A 16,885-nucleotide genomic window follows, 5' to 3' on the forward strand; every position below is an offset into this window, starting at 1 on the left:
TGTGAGTGTATTCTGTCTGCCAGCACACGTGTGCTGCTGTCTGTGAGCTAATTTGTAAGTGTCTGACTGTGTGTGTGTGTGTGTGTCAGGCTGTGTGCGAATGAAACAGCGTGTCATCTAAAGCTCTACGTATGTGTGAGCAAATCACTTTACATAATTCAAAAGTATGTATCTGTGTGTGTGTGTGCGTGTGCATGTGTGTGTGTGCATATGTGTGCTGCCTGCACTTCATGCTCTGCTCTGCCTGTTAAACAGCTGAACTGCTGATGTGATGCAGGTTCTCCTTCTCCAGTCCCTTCTCCACAATTCCACCTAAACCAGAATACATTACAACATTGTGCATGCTGTTGAAAGAAAATGTGACTTTTTTTGTGCCAGAGTTGAGTTAAAACCAAAACTGTTTTTGCAAACTGTTCTTGTTTAGAGGAAAACTCCCACAGTGGCAGGTAAAACACAGAAACACTAATTATGATTTCACATTCTACGATGATTTTGAGCACTTATTTATATTTCTGCAGTTTTAAGGACAAAGTAATAACCAACCAGAAGCATCCAGAAATGAGAACTGAAACCACGTCAAAAAGCTGCAGTTCCCCTAATGGCCACTTGAGGCTGCCCCCCAAAATTATTTCAATCCCCACAACCTCCCATGTTAAAATGTCCATGTTTACAGCCAGCTACAAAAACTGGGTTTGTTCTTTCTAGCAGTTTTCTCCCTTTAAATCAACTCTACAAAGTTCGAATCTTTTAATGTTTTTTTTTTACACTTAAAGTTTTGTCTTATTCTGGTTGTTTCTGCTCTGAGCGACAGGTAAGGACTCGCTCAACTGGACCTCATGATGATGCTTGTGCTATTAGTGCTTTCTGAAGCATTTATAACACATGACAAACAATATAACCCACTAACAATTAAATAATAAGAAACACTTCAAAAAGTTTGTAAGAGACGTTCTTTAATTTTAATAGTCTGCAACTGAAGATATCTGTGTCTCCAGCCTTTGGATGCACCTGATCAAGTCTGGAGTAATACTGAAAACTGAACTCCTGGTCAACAATATCATCATCATCATCATCATCATCATCATCATAACAGTAACCAAATGTAATCAAATGTAAATTCTGCTTTACTAAATTTCCTGCATTATATTAAAATAAATAAAAAAAATATTAAATTCTATATTCAGGTTTCTAAAATGGGCAAAAAAACCCTAAGCCAGGAATTTGCTATACTTATAAATACAATGTATTATAGCCCTTTGCTTTCTGACTGTAGCATCAAGACCAAGAATGTGCTCATTTCGTTATTTTGATTTGTAATTCATTCATTTTTATGTGTTTCATTTACCTTTTTCTACATTTTGGGCATACATTTTGCAAACAGAGTTAATAATCCGTTTAGGAGGTGTAAAGTACTGAAGTACTTATGTACTTTCTTCCATTCTTTATAAATAAAGTTGTTAATATTAAAGTCTAGAAGAAGAATTATAAGGACTCTGAGGACCAAGCTAGCAAATAACACAGTCTCAGTTCAATTTTGTTTATATAGCACCAAACAGTCAACAACAGCCATCCAACAGCTTGAAAGAGTCAGTAAAGCCCCAGATTAGCACTTTATAAACAAGTGGGTGATGTCACAGGAGCTCTGTCCTTCTTTTATATACAGTCTACAAGTGAAATTGAGCAGCAGTTTTTAATGCTGGACTTTTAACACATTTTTATTTTTCAAAACCTGAAATACTTATTTATAACTTGAGTTTCACTTGCACTCAGGCATTTAGGACTTTGATACTTCCATCTATCTGTTAGCTACATCTTCTTACCCTGTAGTGAGTTGTGTGGGTGGTGGAGCCAAACTCAGCTTATACTAGGAGAGGGGTGGGGTGACCCAGTCAATCAGAGAGCTATTTTTAATAACCACACAGACAACCAATCAGACTCACATTCACGCCTAGGGGTGTTTTAGAGTTACCAGTCATCATAACTTCCAAGTTTTTGGACTATGTGAACCACACAGAGGGAACACTGAAGTTTACTTACTTAGATTATGTTATCTATACTTTTTTCCTTCATACTGAGAAGTAAAGTTGCACATACTTGTGTTTTTATTCATTTATATACTTACTTTTTATAAGCAACGAACACTTCTGCAGAGGCAATTTAGTGTTGTGACTATTATTTAACTTATGCTGTTGTTAGACTTTGATTCTTCGTTTCCAGTATTTCTGTTAGGGTTTAGCTAACAGCAGGGGTCCATGACCAAACCCCCTGTAGCGATTAATGATGCCCAGTCTGTGGACTTGTTCAGAAATGCTGGTCAAATGCTGATAAAACCAATGTTTCTATAAGTGTGTGGTGTATGGGGCACAGTAATGTAATGTAAAAATTTATGTTTTTAACTTTCCACAGAATTAAGGCCATTCATATCATACCATTAACTATAAGTTACCAGTTCCTACTTAATTCTTCGTAAATGCTTCTTACATATTGCACACTAACAAATGATAATAATAAACAAAAATAAAAATAAGTAATACTTCATGTTATGAGTTTGCAGAATCCTTTCAGCCAAAGCAAACATATCAGAGTTTATGGTGTACAGGACCTAAGCATCAGCAAGTAGTTTGACTGGAGATGTGCTCCTGAAACCACACACACACTGACGATATCTGTACGATGGAGGTGTGGATCAGCTGATAGCGGCCCGGCGAAAGGCCACTCACTCACCTGCGATGCGAGTTCCTGTTGCTATTGACATGACCCCGTCCAGAGCAGCCAGGAGTAGGGCACTTTAAAACATTTTCATACATGGCAAGGACTTTGACAGAGAGGAAAAGGTGAGAAAGACAGCCAGGGTTAGGAGCAGACAGGAGAGTTAACGGGTGTTCAGCTCGACGGTTAGGCATGCACAGATTACAGCTGCACGACTGATGCGACAGTGGGCAAGAATTTCACAAAACGGGCATGAACGCTAAGACAAAGTGCGTCAACAGCAGGAAGTCGCCAGTTCTCCTCTTTGTTTCCCTTGTAGCCACCTCAGATTCAGCTGTGCTTCATGTTTTGCATCGGTTTAAGAAACATGCCTCCTCATGGGGCTTATTTTGTCACAAAAATCATTAAAGATTGAGGTAAATGTGCTATGTTTTTTGCCTTTTTCCCCACGAACTTTCCTCTAAACTGCTCTCCGTTTGTAGTTATGATTGCCCCAAGTATTCCCTTCCTACTGAGGAAACACAGCTCTCATTTGCCTTTTGATCACTGCGGTCATGTCATGAAATTTCATGAGATGAGACTGTACTGGATGCAGTAGTTTGTCATGCACTGTTAAGGATGGCTGATGACTCCGCAGGAGGAAGAGGAATGTGTCTGGTAATAAATGAAGGTTTAAAATTCTGTTTCAGATCGTTTTTTTCAAATATGTATAATCTTCATATACAGTTTAAGTTTCTAGATATTGAAAAGCCCAGCAAGCTTTTACCTGTATGTCTGAATATCTTTCTGTATTCTCCATGCAGGTATTTCTTTTTGTCATTTTTACCTTATTGCATACAGAAGATAAGCTCTATGTAAAATAGGATGTGAAGTCTCATTTGGAAGGCTGAATGTTTTTGCTGCCAATACATTTTTCTTTTTGTTTTATATACCAGACTGACTTACAACTCGAAAAATAGGCAGGATGATGAAGCGGGGCATGGTTTACAGAAGGGCTCACTTGTGATTGACAGATAAAATACGGTCCTCTCTCACCATGCCTGGTCTCAAAACAACACGATGCTAAAAGCCAAAATGTTCAGCGCAAGGCTTCTGAACAGAGGACAAGAGACTGCTTGGCAACCACCTGGCAACCACCGTTCGCTAGGGACAAATGAGTATTCTGATTGGCTCAGTCGCTGTCAGTGGTTCCTGCTAGTCACTGTGAAATTGACTGCTGAGACCCAGTCATGCAGGCCTCGAAAATGTGTATTCCCCTATGACGAGTGGCTGGTCAAGATAGCTGGATGTTGCTGGGTGAATATTATTATTATATATTATATATTATTCATTTTTCTTTCCTTAGAGGTATATGGTGCCATACTGAAAACCTCCTTCTGATTGCTAATTTATCTGCAAGCCTTCCCCAACTAATCGCTAAATGTTGGGAAATTGTAAAAAAAACAAAAAAAAACAAACTGTGATTAAAACTGGAAACAGAGAAAATTCACCTTCAGAGTAAAAGTTGCACATTGTGAAATGTGTTGATTTCAGCAGTAAGACATGAAATGGTCTTTGTCTCCAGTTTGCATCACACATTTTTGAGTTTCAGTTTCAGTTTTGAGTGTTTGCAGACTTGGCATCTTTCATTCAAACTGTGGGTGAATGTGGTACTCTGCAAATAGCCAAAGCAAGAAGGTTTTTGGTGCAGCACCTTCTTTGCATCCTTTTCACTTTGCTACAGCCAGCAAACTCCAGCATCCACTTCCCAAAAAGCTTTGGGAATATCTTTTTTTTCCTCATAGTGACCGTTAGGTACTAGAGGGTCACTGACCGGTCTCTGGGCATGCATGACTGATGACTAACAAACTGCTGATGTCTTATCGATCTTTTATACAGTCTGTGTTCAATTGTTCCACCAGGGTGAATGAAGCTTCATCTAAACTAATGTAATGTTTTACCTGTGAGTTCAGTGAGCATGCTTCAAGCAGGCTTAGATGGTTGGAAGTAATTTCATGTAGGTCTTTTTTTGAGGTTTTTTAGTCAGCAGGTTGATCAAACTGATTCTTCATGCTGTTCACGTTACAACAGCGACACAGAAATCAAAACAAGACTTCAGGCAGACGCGATGAGGAGAATGAAAAGAAAGTAAAGCAGTTCACAAAATTGAACCAAAAAAAGAAAGATAATACTATTTCTGGTGCCACAGTAAACATGAGTATGAACAGAAGCAGCTTTGTGTCCACAACAGCACTGCATTATGTTTGCTTTAGATAATTAAGATACTTTAGTAGAGACTTTCTAACAGACAGAAGTGAAATTACATTTATATATATATATATATATATATATATATATATATATATATATATGTATGTATGTATAAAACATTTAAAGCACAGTTGGTTTTGAAACTCAAAAACCTTGATAATGTTTGGCAGCAATCAAGGTCTACCTTCTCGGTTGACCAAACATATGTTAAACAAGCTCAGTCGCGCATGATGATTAGACAAGACGTTCACAACTTCTCGTGATCATAACAAAGTTAAAACCAGATTATCTAACACGTCCAACACAACAGAACACAAATGCAGACTCATGCAGGACAGATGCATGATGGTGAACAGCCAACACTGCCAGCACCGTCCGACTTTAACTGCGATACAATCCATCTAACAAGTCATTTGAAGTCAGCATTTATTCCTTAAATCTCCTCAAATTGGAAGTAAAACTAAACAAAAACAGTTCTGACCAGTAAATTATTTCCATTTGGTCCCAAAGACATGGGATTTTGTTTTTCTAAGATATTAAGGGGCAAATTTTGGGGGTAGATGTCTGATGTGAAATGTTTTTGTTGCTCTCAGTCTTATATAACTCTCAGAGGCAGAAATGATCTGACTGCATGAGTAAAACCTCAAAGTGCGCAGCTAAATAAACACGATTCAGCTCAATCGTTAATGTAACACAACAGCAAAAAGAGGTTTGTGACACTGAAGTGCAGCTCCCTTTATTGCCAACTTTGTAGTCACATCAAGCATCAAACAAACTAGAACTCATTATTCATGTTGTATTACAAATATGTGGCAGTGAATAGCAGACGCAGAGAATCTTTTTACTTCTTTTTAACTAAATTTAAGAATTAGACTCATTATTGGATTTCTTTCTTTCCATGTTGGCTTTTCAGACTTTTTGTCACCATTTCTTTTCATTACAAGTTATTATGGGATAACCGTTGGTCACTATTGACACCTCAGTGGTTTATTTTAGACTAGAAAAATATTGTAACTACATCTTAACACAGAAACATGACAAATTACAGATTTATGTAGTGCTTACATGTGGTTATTTATACATTTATACACATTAATTTATAAATACTACAGAATATTTATTCATTAATAACTGTGTTTATTATTCTCGAGAACCTTTTTCTGCAAATAGCTTGTGTTTAGTGAATCTTATTGTCTACGGTTACCGTCAGCAACCCTGGGAGTTGCTGACCTCTCCTGTCATCATGTATGTAGTTCATCCTCTTATGAGCCAAAGTGTGACTAATATCATCAGATTAATTACTTGGGACTCCATTGTATGTTAAGACACCTCTCTGGGAAACGGTGAGATGTCTTTGTGAAGTTGAAAAGAAGTCCAACTGCCTTAAAGTCCAGCTTTAAGACCACTGTGGCCTGGATGATGAGCATCTACACAGACATTTGAGGCTATGTCGATATTTCAGTGCTTCTGATGTAGCCAAGAATGTTTTGATCAGTGATTTGATCATTTTTCAGGATTTTCAGGAAAACCTTCTTTTTATAGAGCAGAACATTAAAAACGTACTGCATAAGTACCTTTTATTATTCAGGCCACGGTTTGGAGATTCAGCAAACGTGTCCTTGTCATCTGATGTTTTACTCAACCAATAAGGTGATTCCTGCCTCCAGAGCGCTTTGAGAAATGTCTGCACATATAAAACCACCACCCCCACCAAAAGACTGAAATACCGCTCTGGGTGAAATGACTTGTCAGAGTGCTACTGAGTTTGTGTTGTCAATGCAGCACAACATGCAAGCAGAGGGACCTACTCTCAGGTGGGACACGATCTTTGTGGGGACACCCAGAAAGGCTGCGGTGATGCGGGTACAGCCCCGTCACATGACCGGTTCCGTCACAGCCTGGAGTCGGACACTTGCTCTCCTTCTTCTCTCCCCTGGAAGAGTCTGTGAAGACAAGGGGCAGCGGAAATTAGACGGAGGTGGAGTTGAGTCAACAGGTAATCGGCGTCCAAGTGTCGGAGCAGTTTTTGGCCATGAAAGGACTGAACACGGACCGTATATGGCTCATGGATTTGGCCAGTAGCCTGGTTCTTAAAAACCACCCACAACTCAGATTTGTTTAGCAAGGCAAACACTGTAGGTGTGATATTGGATCCACTGATGGCTGCTTCATTTGGTTCAAGAAACAATTGATCAATCAGAGCTTATCATGCCGAATTAAGCATCATCCTCCTACATAGATAACTCATTACCTCAGCTAGCAAGCACGGATGAGATTCACTTGGGTGTGCATGCTGCAAATCACTGACTAAGTCGGGACAAACAGAACAAAATAGGCCCCCTCCCAACAAGAAACCACAATATCAGGCTGAATAGGTGAAGCTGTCCTTGCACAGATGCAGACATCATAATAAAAGCCTTCCTTTGGACTAATAACAGCTTCTTATGGGTTAACAAAGACTCTCTCTGTGCTAATGAAACAGTCTGAAGCCCATCTGAGTCTGTAGTGAGGATGATAACCGTACAGTGCCGACTCCCTACCAGTGGTAGTGGGGTTGTATATGAGTGGATTTGGAGAAATAGGCCGCAGATAGCGTCCCACAGATGAGATTTGCTCTTCTAACGGGCCGTGCAGATTGCCATTACTCATGCCTGACAAGCTGGCCGTCTGATGTTCCCACACCGGCCTATTTTAACAACATAAGCTGCTGTCAGTGGAAAACCATGCATCTGCAAAATAAAAAAAACCCAAATTGTGTATAGCCCTGAATGCAGAAAATGAGTGCCCATTACCTCGTCTGCAGCCATGTGCAACATTTCTGAAATAACACAGCCAGATTTTAACCAAGCCCAGAGGTCAGAAAACTCATTCAGTCCAGCAGTGTCCGTAAAAATGCTCAAATCAGGGAGGAAAAGACATTAAAGTTACTTTTATGTATTATTTTTTTCCTGCTGCAGCACTAATAGCCCCTGGCTGCTGCTGTACTGAGGGTTTCAATAAGTCAGACAGACAAGATAAACTCCCTCTCTGCTGACCCGGGGTCAACATTTTTGAGTTAAATATGGCTATGGTTAAATGGTTAAAGGTGATGGGAAACTGGCAGAATTTAAAGAGAAGCATGATTATTTGACAACTTTGTGAATATAGTAATAGGTTAGAAGAAGCATGAATGCAAGAAATATCTATTTCTTAGACAGGAGCCACAAAGTGCTTACATACATACACGGCATATAAGCTTACTGTAGAACAAAGAGCAAAACAGCAGTTTTACAAAAGTAAAAGAGGAAACATGGAAGTAAAACCACTACATAATGAATCCTGTTCATTACCATCACATATAACCTTTACTGCTGAATTAAAGGCACATTTCTTTTAGGAAGTTTATTTTGATCAGATGCAGCGTGATCGTGTCGAGCTACAGAGGACTGACTGAACTAAATTCGTTTCTCAGTGTCCAGGCTTTTGTGGTAAAAATAGTCCTGGCATGAAAAACCAGGTGCAGGACCGTATGAATGAAGGAACGTTTCCAATTTAAACGTGTTACACAACATCTTACGCTGGAAGTCGAAACAGCAATGACGCCTAAAAGATCCTTAAGTTGGCTCCAAACTACTTAACAGATCTGACACATGGAACATGGAAAATCGACATATGCTACAGTATAGTTTTCCAAGTTTGCCGAGTGCAGATCAATAATTACACAGACAGGGTCAGTGTGTGGGTTTTTCCTTGCCTACCTTTAGGGTAGTACGCCCTCTTCAACCCATCCTGCTGCATCCTGGACCTGCGCTCCTCTGCAGCGCTACTCAGCCTTGGGCTGTGCTCGCCGTGGCCGCGATGATGATGGTGGTGGTGATCCCGACGGGGCATCGCGTGCTCCGAGGCCATCCGGTCCCTCATGACCTTTGCCCTCTCCGATTCCAGTGCGATGGCCTTCTCCAGCAGCGACAGGTTTCCCTTGGCCATGTCGAAGGTCTCGTCCGAGCGGTCGGAGGCCACAGATGTGGTGTCCTCGTCGCCCTCCTGGCTGCAGCTGGTCGGGTAGCCTCGGGACGCCGGGCTCAGCTGCTCCTCCAGCTTCATTAAGTTCACCATGTCGGAGTAGCTGCGCTCCAGAGACCGGGGCTCGTCTTGTGCACCCTGCTGGCAGCTGTCATACCTGAATGTTTGAAGTCAAGATGCGAATATGTGGAAAGGTTATCAAAAAGATGTTTTATATCTCCTAACTTGTTCAACTAAATCAACTTGAATGAAGGGTCACAATTTTGCCAATTCAGCTGTATCCTACAAAAAAGTTTATTACAGTTTTGATTTTATTAAAAAAAACTTTCTAAAATAATTTAGGAACTGTTGTTGTTGGAGCTACCTTGAAGTTTAAGAAGCAAAGCTACCTATACAATGTATGCTCAACAGTCAAAGTAAAAAATGTTATCAAATATTAAAAAGGATAAAGTTATGTTTTAAAAGGAGTCAAAAGTAGATCCCACAACCTTACAAATGAAACCTGTAATTGAATGTTTAATAATTATAAAAATGTAATATTTAATAAGTTTGTGAAAGTACATTTTTACATTTAAAAAGGAGGACTAATATAAAGATAAATCAAAGGTCTTCTGACCGTGCCCACAAAAAACTGATTAAGGTGTCCGACCTCCCCTTCAAGGCTGTCTCTTTGTGCACCTCTGGACCATGCAGAGCATTATATTCAGAACGATCCCCTGCAGATGCGCGTTTGATACTTCACTGTCTGACTTCTGTATCACCTTGAGTTTTATTTTGCGGATCATCATTATAAATGAGAGCCGGTGTGAGCTATAGCTCAGAATGCAAACAGCGATTTTCATTTTTCAGTATAGCATAGTCTGAAATATTCGAGGAGTAGTGCTTTAGTTTGCTTTATCCTACACACCCAAAACCCAAGCTACCCACAAGCTCCCTGTGGTTTGTCCTTTGCATCAAAATGGAATTAAACTTAAAAGTTTGCATTTAGAGTCAGTGGAGGACAACCAGCATGGCAGCTGCAAGGGCAAAGAATTAAAGGAATACAGGAAGAGATCCAGAAATGCACAGGAAGACAGCCTTCAAGGGTGAGACAGGCCAAACTGAAAACATAACATTTTTTCCACTGCACTGTTTATGCAAATCCCCACACTTCATGCATTACTGATAGTAAATGGTTAATAAACTGGTTCTTTTATGGCGTTTTTCTACTGTGAGCACTCAGAGCACTTTATGCAACTTGCCTCATTAACCCATTCATGGAAGCACTTTTATCTATGCTTTCTTTGCTAGCGATATCTCTGTCCCGCCATTCATGAACAGAAACACGTAACAGAAGGACTACAAGTTTTAGTTTGCCGTATGGAAGAAGAGAGCCCTCTACCCTTTCCATGCGTGCATGCTTGCATAAGAACTACTGCGTTACTGCTGTATTGTTTAAGTACCATCTATGTAATTTTGAAAAGCTACCTACTATGTTTTTCCTTGTTTACTTGTAGATGCTCATGTTAATAATGAGGTCAACATATTTCAAAGGCAGGCAGAGGTGATGTGCATATTATTTTAATCTTAAAATCATATCTGTGAACTCTTAAGAGATTATCTACCTGTTCAGGTGGTGCACCCCCTGGTGGTCTGCTGGAATTTGGAGTTGGTGGTGGAGAACGTGGTGGACAGGACGATCAGACGGTTGAGTCTCACTCAGCTTCCGGGCCAGATCAAAGCACTGATTCCTCAGACACTCTAGGCTACTGAGACACACCTCCTCCTCGCTCTCCTCAGTCTGACCCCTGACTCCCATGCCAGGCCGCCCGTTTGTATGGCTGCCGTCATTTACCATGGTGTCTTCGGGGTAGCCGTCTTCAGGCAGCATGGCGCCGTGACCCTGCGCCAGAAGCTTCAGGGAGTCCACCGTCTCCCTGACCACGTCGCTGTCCAAGTCCACGCTCAGCTCACCCTTCCTCTCGCCCTGCTCGCTGCCGTCATCCTCTTCATCATCGTCGTCTTCCCCGGCGCTGTTGGAGGAGTTGCTGTTCATCTCGGACTCGGTCATGGCCTGATAGGCAGCATCCTCGGCGATCTTCCCAAGGTTGAGAAGTGACTTGGCAACCAGCTCGTCGTAGTTCTCGTACTCCTCTCCGGTCCCGTTACCGGCGCTGATGATACAGCTGTTGTTGTTGTTGTCGTCCTTCTGAATTGGAATGAGCTTTGATTGTCCACCGGGTTTGTAGTGGTTCTCTGCAATCAGGAAAGCAAGAAACAAATCCCTTTGTTTTGATACTGTTCAGGAATCTCACAACGCAGCCAAGAAAAGTTTCCCGCAATAACCCACGCTATACGCAACATAAACAGCAGGTAATTTGTGAAAAATGTGAGGGAAAGTGATTTGTTTTTCAGGTAACACAACTATCAGTCCATTTATAGAATCAAAATCCTGCAGATGAAGTGGAAATGAAACCCTTATCCTCTAATCATGTCAGCAGTGCTGATGAACTCTTTTTTTTCCCCTGTTATATTCTCGCCTGTATTATCTTCATCCCTCCCAATTATGATCCACTGTTTACTCACAAAAAACATACAACCCAGAGCGGTGCGCGGCAGTGTCGCTCTCTCCGATAAGCCTCGCTGTTGATTTTGGGGACAGAGGCGGCGAATGAGAGCAGAGAAATTGAAAAGGGAGGCGTGTGAGGTGCTCCGATTCAGGAGCCATAAATATCCTCAGGAGGAGAAACCGAGGCAGAGCACATGTGACACGTCCGCCGAGACGAGGAGGCAAACGAGGAGGGGAGGGAGGGAGTTAATAACTCAGCAGAGCTCCTCTCCCATTTATTCGTGAGGCACTGTCAGAAGCGATTGAGGACACGGGGGGTGTTTGGGGGGAGAGGAGGAAGCGAGGTGGGAGGGAGAGCGCAGAGCATCTGGTCTACCAAACCCTCCTCAGCAGCACTCATCACTTAGTCCTCTCCTTCTGCAAACCGCATGCAAAAGTGGACATCAGCGCGACACAGAACAAGACCTGAATATCTGCGACATTGCTGCGTTTATCCATCTGTTAATTCGACAGCTTTTTGGCATCTTTACGTGTTGTAGGTTGGAAAAGTTCCACGAATCTGCACAAACACGGTGGCCCCGTCACGGATCGAGCTGCAGTGCTTGCAGAATATCTGGCACACAACACTGAAGGCATGTCCCGGCCAGAAGCACCGGTTTCATGAAAAGTGCAACAACAACAAATGTTTACAGCATTTGTTTAGCAAGCCCATGTGTTCTTTCAGTTGCTTTGTTCTAAGCTTAGTTATAATATTGAGCCTGTCTTTTCCTTCCATGTGCTCTCTGTGTTTTTCTACCTTTTTTTTAACCTACTTCCTGTTTTATTTTAAAGGTTCTCCTTGTTTGCTTTCTCCTTTGTTCCTTCTCCTATAATCATTATAATCTTGACTTCACCTGTGTCTTACTGTCTTTCACTCCCCGGTATGTGTCTTTAGTCTGCAGCTTGTGAGTCTTTGTCTACTCGACATCTGGATCAGTTCTTGCAGTTTTTGATTAATACAAAAAGTTGCTCTTCTCCAAACTGCAAATTTTATTCTTTTTTTCTTTTAATTTCTTTTATCTGCATTGTCTCGTTTTGCTTGTTTTACCCCAAGGCCTTTTGTATTCTATGTAAAGCAATTTGAATTTCCCTGTTGTTGAAATGTGCTATACTGATAAACCATACATCAGCAGTGGTTCAGTTATTCACTACAGTACTTTTTCATTTAACCACCTGCCACTCCACCTTGATTTTCAGTTCACTTTATGAATTTAACTGCCAGCATGACACTGTTGTACATTCCTTTTTTTTTAAATGACTCAAGTGTTGATTATTCTCCAACCCTATTTCCAAAGGTGTAAGGACGAAGTGTTAAAATAAAGAGAGAAAGTCGTGATTTGAAAATCATTTAAGTCCTATATTTAATTGAAAAGAGCACAAGGACAACCCATCAGCTGTTGAATGTGAAAAATTTCACAGCGTTTTTACAAATATAACTCATTTTGTCATTTTGAAACAGGCAATGTGTTTTATAGAGGTTGGAACAAAGGACTGGAAAAGCTGTGTAATACTAAAAAACAAATGGTGGTGCATTGCATAACTAAGTGGGAAGATGTCAGTATCATTATTAGATATACAAAGAGCCCAATTAAAAAAAAAAATTTTAATTCACATCACGGTTGTGGGTTTTGGACGCAGGATTTTTGAGTTTGGGATTTTGAATTCTTTTTGTGTTTTTATGATCAGTTTGGTTCTTGACTTTCATGTATTTTTGAATTTTTATTTGTATTTGAGTTTAACTATTCCTCAAGGTTTGATTTCTCTTTTTTACTAGTCTCGACAGTTTCCTAGGTGTTATTTATAATTTGTGGATTTTGTAAGTTTTCTGTGTGTTAGGTGTTTGTGTTAGTTATAGACTTTCTCCTTGAGTATTCTTCTCTCCTCCTCTGTGTCTTCCCACTTCCCTGATTACCCTTAGAGTATATATAGACCTGTCTACACTCTGTTGGTTGTCTGTTTGTTCCGTGATCTAGTCTTTGTCCACATTTGCTATTCATGGATTTAAGCCTGTGGACTTTTGTGGACTTTCAACCTAAAAAAAGTTCACTTTTAGTTATTTTGTCTGTGTCCTGTATTGTGTCCTGTACTATTACCTGAAATTTTAACAAATTCTCTAGAATTTTGGGAATTTTATCACATAATGTACTCAAGGCTGTTAAAAGATTCAGAGGATCAAAAATCACTGTGTGGCAATGCTGTAGTTTTTGAATGGCCGTGACCTTCAGACCATTTGGCAGTTAGGCAGTCTCGACCTGTCACTAGATGGAAACATTTGGCAGATTGTGAAATGAAAAACACAACAATGAAGGCCTCAAACTGATGAACAGCTGAAGTCATACATTGGGCTACGTGGCTGCTGAAACAATAAACTCTTCTTCCTGATTGGAGCTCCAGATCCTGAAAAGCAACTCGTTTAATCTGCACGAACCAAAGCAAAACTATGACGTGGCTCGTGTCCTTCATCTGTTTCTCATCCAAGCAACTAAAGTAACAAACCGCACACTCACCCTGCTGACGACGCTGCTCCTCCTCTTCCTCTTCTTCCTCGTCTTCCTCTCCCTCATCATCTTGCTCCTCCTCGTCATAGCCGTCTTCCTCCTCTTCCTCATCCATCCCGTCTTCCTCTTCCTCCACCTGCTCACCCTCCATTGCTGTATCTGTTCTCTCCACCTCTATCTCCTCTTCTTCCTCTTCCTCCTCCTCTTCTTCTCCCTGCTCCTCGTTGTCCTCCGAGAACTCGTCTTCCACCTCGCCATCTTCTTCTTCTTCTTCTTCATCTCCTTCCCTCTCCCCTTCATCCTCCTCCTCGTCCTCTTCAACTACCTCCCCTTGCTCCTTCCCCTCCTGCCCCACCTCCATGGCTTCGTTCCCATAGCTGCCATAGCTGCCAGCATCCTCCTCCAACTCACCCGGGCAGGAGGTGAGGAAGGGCCTCCTCTTGGCAGCCGGTTCCAGCGGTTGTTTTTCCAGAGCCTTCCTCTTCTTGGCCAGCGGGCAGCCGTAGATGCTGAGGTGGGACAGAGGGCACACACATGATCAGTATCCATCTTTGCTCTCCTATTTACTCTTTGATCGTTTGCCCTTTTGCTGCAAACTGCAACAGATTCAGAGGATAAATAAGTTTAAAAACAGCCAAATCTGACAAACACATTTGATCCTGCTGAGCCAGAACACATACCGGCACTTAGCCATAATCAGCTCAGTTTGGGCAGAGAGAGCGCTTGTATTTGGCCTCTCATACCGATGAAGCAGGTAAACTTCCAAATTTACCATGAAATATGAATCCAGAAGAGTAATACCGATCATACTGTAAATGAAGGGGACGGGATGCAGGAGGCAGGTGTGTTATTTATAATTAATACCACCTGATTTCCTCTTAGAGAAATTTAAGAGTAATTCTTAATGTTCTTTTTGTTTGTGCCTCTTGCCTTTTTGTCAGAAGCGTTTGTTTTACAAGTATGACCTCTGTCTGACTTAAAGACAGTTTAACTGTGCACATAAGATGTTTACAAGTATAACAGGCAAAACCCAACTATATTTATGTGCTTCCTCAAAATCAAAAGCTTTTGACCATATTAATTATTGTAAATTATTGACTAAGTTACAAGAGCACGGGCTCATATCTGGAAAGGATGTTAAATATTACTGGTATCCACATCAAACTCTGTAAGTCCAGGGTGGCAGGAGTAAAAAGCAGGGTTTGAAAAGGTGGGACCTTGTTCTGTTCAGTTGGTATGATAAACTTTCTAAAACATTAAAGGAGCAGAACACTGAATGTATGAATGCAGGGAGCATTATTAATCATATGATGCATGCTGATCATTTGTCTCCTTATAGTGGCAGCTGCAGCAGCTGCTCAAGTTGTGGATGTCGACGTGTGATACTGAGTTCAAATCTAAGCGTCCCGTAATATTGATCGCTTTGACCACATTGTTCCCTCATTCTGTTTCAATATCAAGTTTTAAATGTGGTAACTAAAGTCAGATATTAAAGTCACATCATCAGGAATGTTCTGTTATATATGTGTAGCATATAGCTTGATGCACAAGCTTCAAAGATGGGCAAGTGCAACTCAGATACCTGTGATGAGTAATGTTCCTACCTTTCACACTGTGCTGAGAAACTTTAGGTATAAATTTATGTCTCAATTAATTCCTTTTTATAATGTGCTTCTAAACACAACAGAGACATTCCTCTAGCATCTCAAAAAACAGGAACCACTGCTTACTTGTGCTGTTGTTACTGATGATTGCTGTTTTGTCTTTTGGATTGAAATTGATTATACGTAGGGCTGGGCTATATCATACCGTTCACGGTAATACCGGTGTAATTTTGGGCAACGATAGGAAATGAAATATCGCGATACGATATGGGTAAAACGCGCATGTGCAGTGCCTTTGTTTACATACACACATGGCGGCGACGCAGAATGAGAAGGGCGAAAGCGGATCGTTGAATGAAACGGATGAACCAGAATTGGTTTGTAAAAAAGCTGCAACTTCAGTGGTGTGGAACTGGTTTAGCTTTCGTCCGTCAGATACACAACAAAGCACTATTTGTGGTAGCGCATGCTAGCGGGCCGTCGTTATTACCGTGTTGTTTGGAAAATACGGCACACTTAAAAATCAATCCTTTGATTTTTCTGAAAATCGACAGTGCCCCTTATAATCCCGTGTGCCTTATGTATGAATTCTGGTTGTGTTTACTGACCTCAAAACGATTTTATGTGGTACATGGCACTCGAAAATCTGTTTCAGTACGACTTTGCTAACCGTAGGCAGGAGCCTGGCGGAGTGATACGTACTGCGCTTCAACATAATATTACCGTATTGTGTGTGTATAACCTCTTTTTAAGTTTTGTGGATATTATCAGTGTTCGGTAAGTTACTTTAAATTAGTAACTTAGTTACATTACTAGTTACTTCTATCAAAAGTAACTCAGTTACTTCAAGTTACTCGTTACTTTCAGAGTAACTAGTTATTAGGGAAAGTAACTGTGGTTTTACTCAGAATTCTCTTGTTAATTTGTTGCTTCCGTAACTGGATACCCAGCAAGATTGCCAGTCTTCTAGCTTGCTTACTTGCCACAACTGCACTGTGCCACCTACCAATAGAAAGGAAAAAATAATGTGCACATTTCCATGAGAGAAATCCCACACCTGATTCTATCCTAGCCTGCTTTTTACATCCAACACAAAAACTGCAGTCGTGGTGCTTTCGATTGTACTCAGAACTCGGAAAATCTGCCTTCTGAATAGGAAGATGTAGGTAACACCAGACTGCAGATGAGCTGCATACAGAGCTGGACTGGGACAAAAAAATCAGCCCGGGCATTTT

At 41.0% G+C, this 16,885-nt stretch overlaps 1 protein-coding gene across 9 annotated transcripts in view; it reads right to left on the reverse strand.

Moving 5' to 3' along the window:
* Positions 1 to 16,885, reverse strand: part of myt1la (myelin transcription factor 1-like, a) — a 90,781-nt gene that overhangs the window by 27,930 nt on the left and 45,966 nt on the right. For all 9 annotated transcript variants that reach the window (XM_084953912.1, XM_084953917.1, XM_084953915.1 and 6 more), the window contains exons 6-10: positions 14,056 to 14,555; positions 10,566 to 11,196; positions 8,697 to 9,118; positions 6,768 to 6,902; positions 2,725 to 2,815 (exon numbers count right to left, since the gene is read on the reverse strand). In XM_084953912.1, coding sequence (XP_084810038.1) covers positions 2,725 to 2,815; positions 6,768 to 6,902; positions 8,697 to 9,118; positions 10,566 to 11,196; positions 14,056 to 14,555 — 1,779 coding nt within the window. The remainder of the gene's footprint in view (positions 1 to 2,724; positions 2,816 to 6,767; positions 6,903 to 8,696; positions 9,119 to 10,565; positions 11,197 to 14,055; positions 14,556 to 16,885) is intronic.

This window comes from Perissodus microlepis, chromosome 15, assembly GCF_051167445.1.
Source record: "Perissodus microlepis isolate ML-2025 ecotype Zambia chromosome 15, ASM5116744v1, whole genome shotgun sequence".
In the NCBI taxonomy this organism is placed as follows: domain Eukaryota; kingdom Metazoa; phylum Chordata; class Actinopteri; order Cichliformes; family Cichlidae; genus Perissodus; species Perissodus microlepis.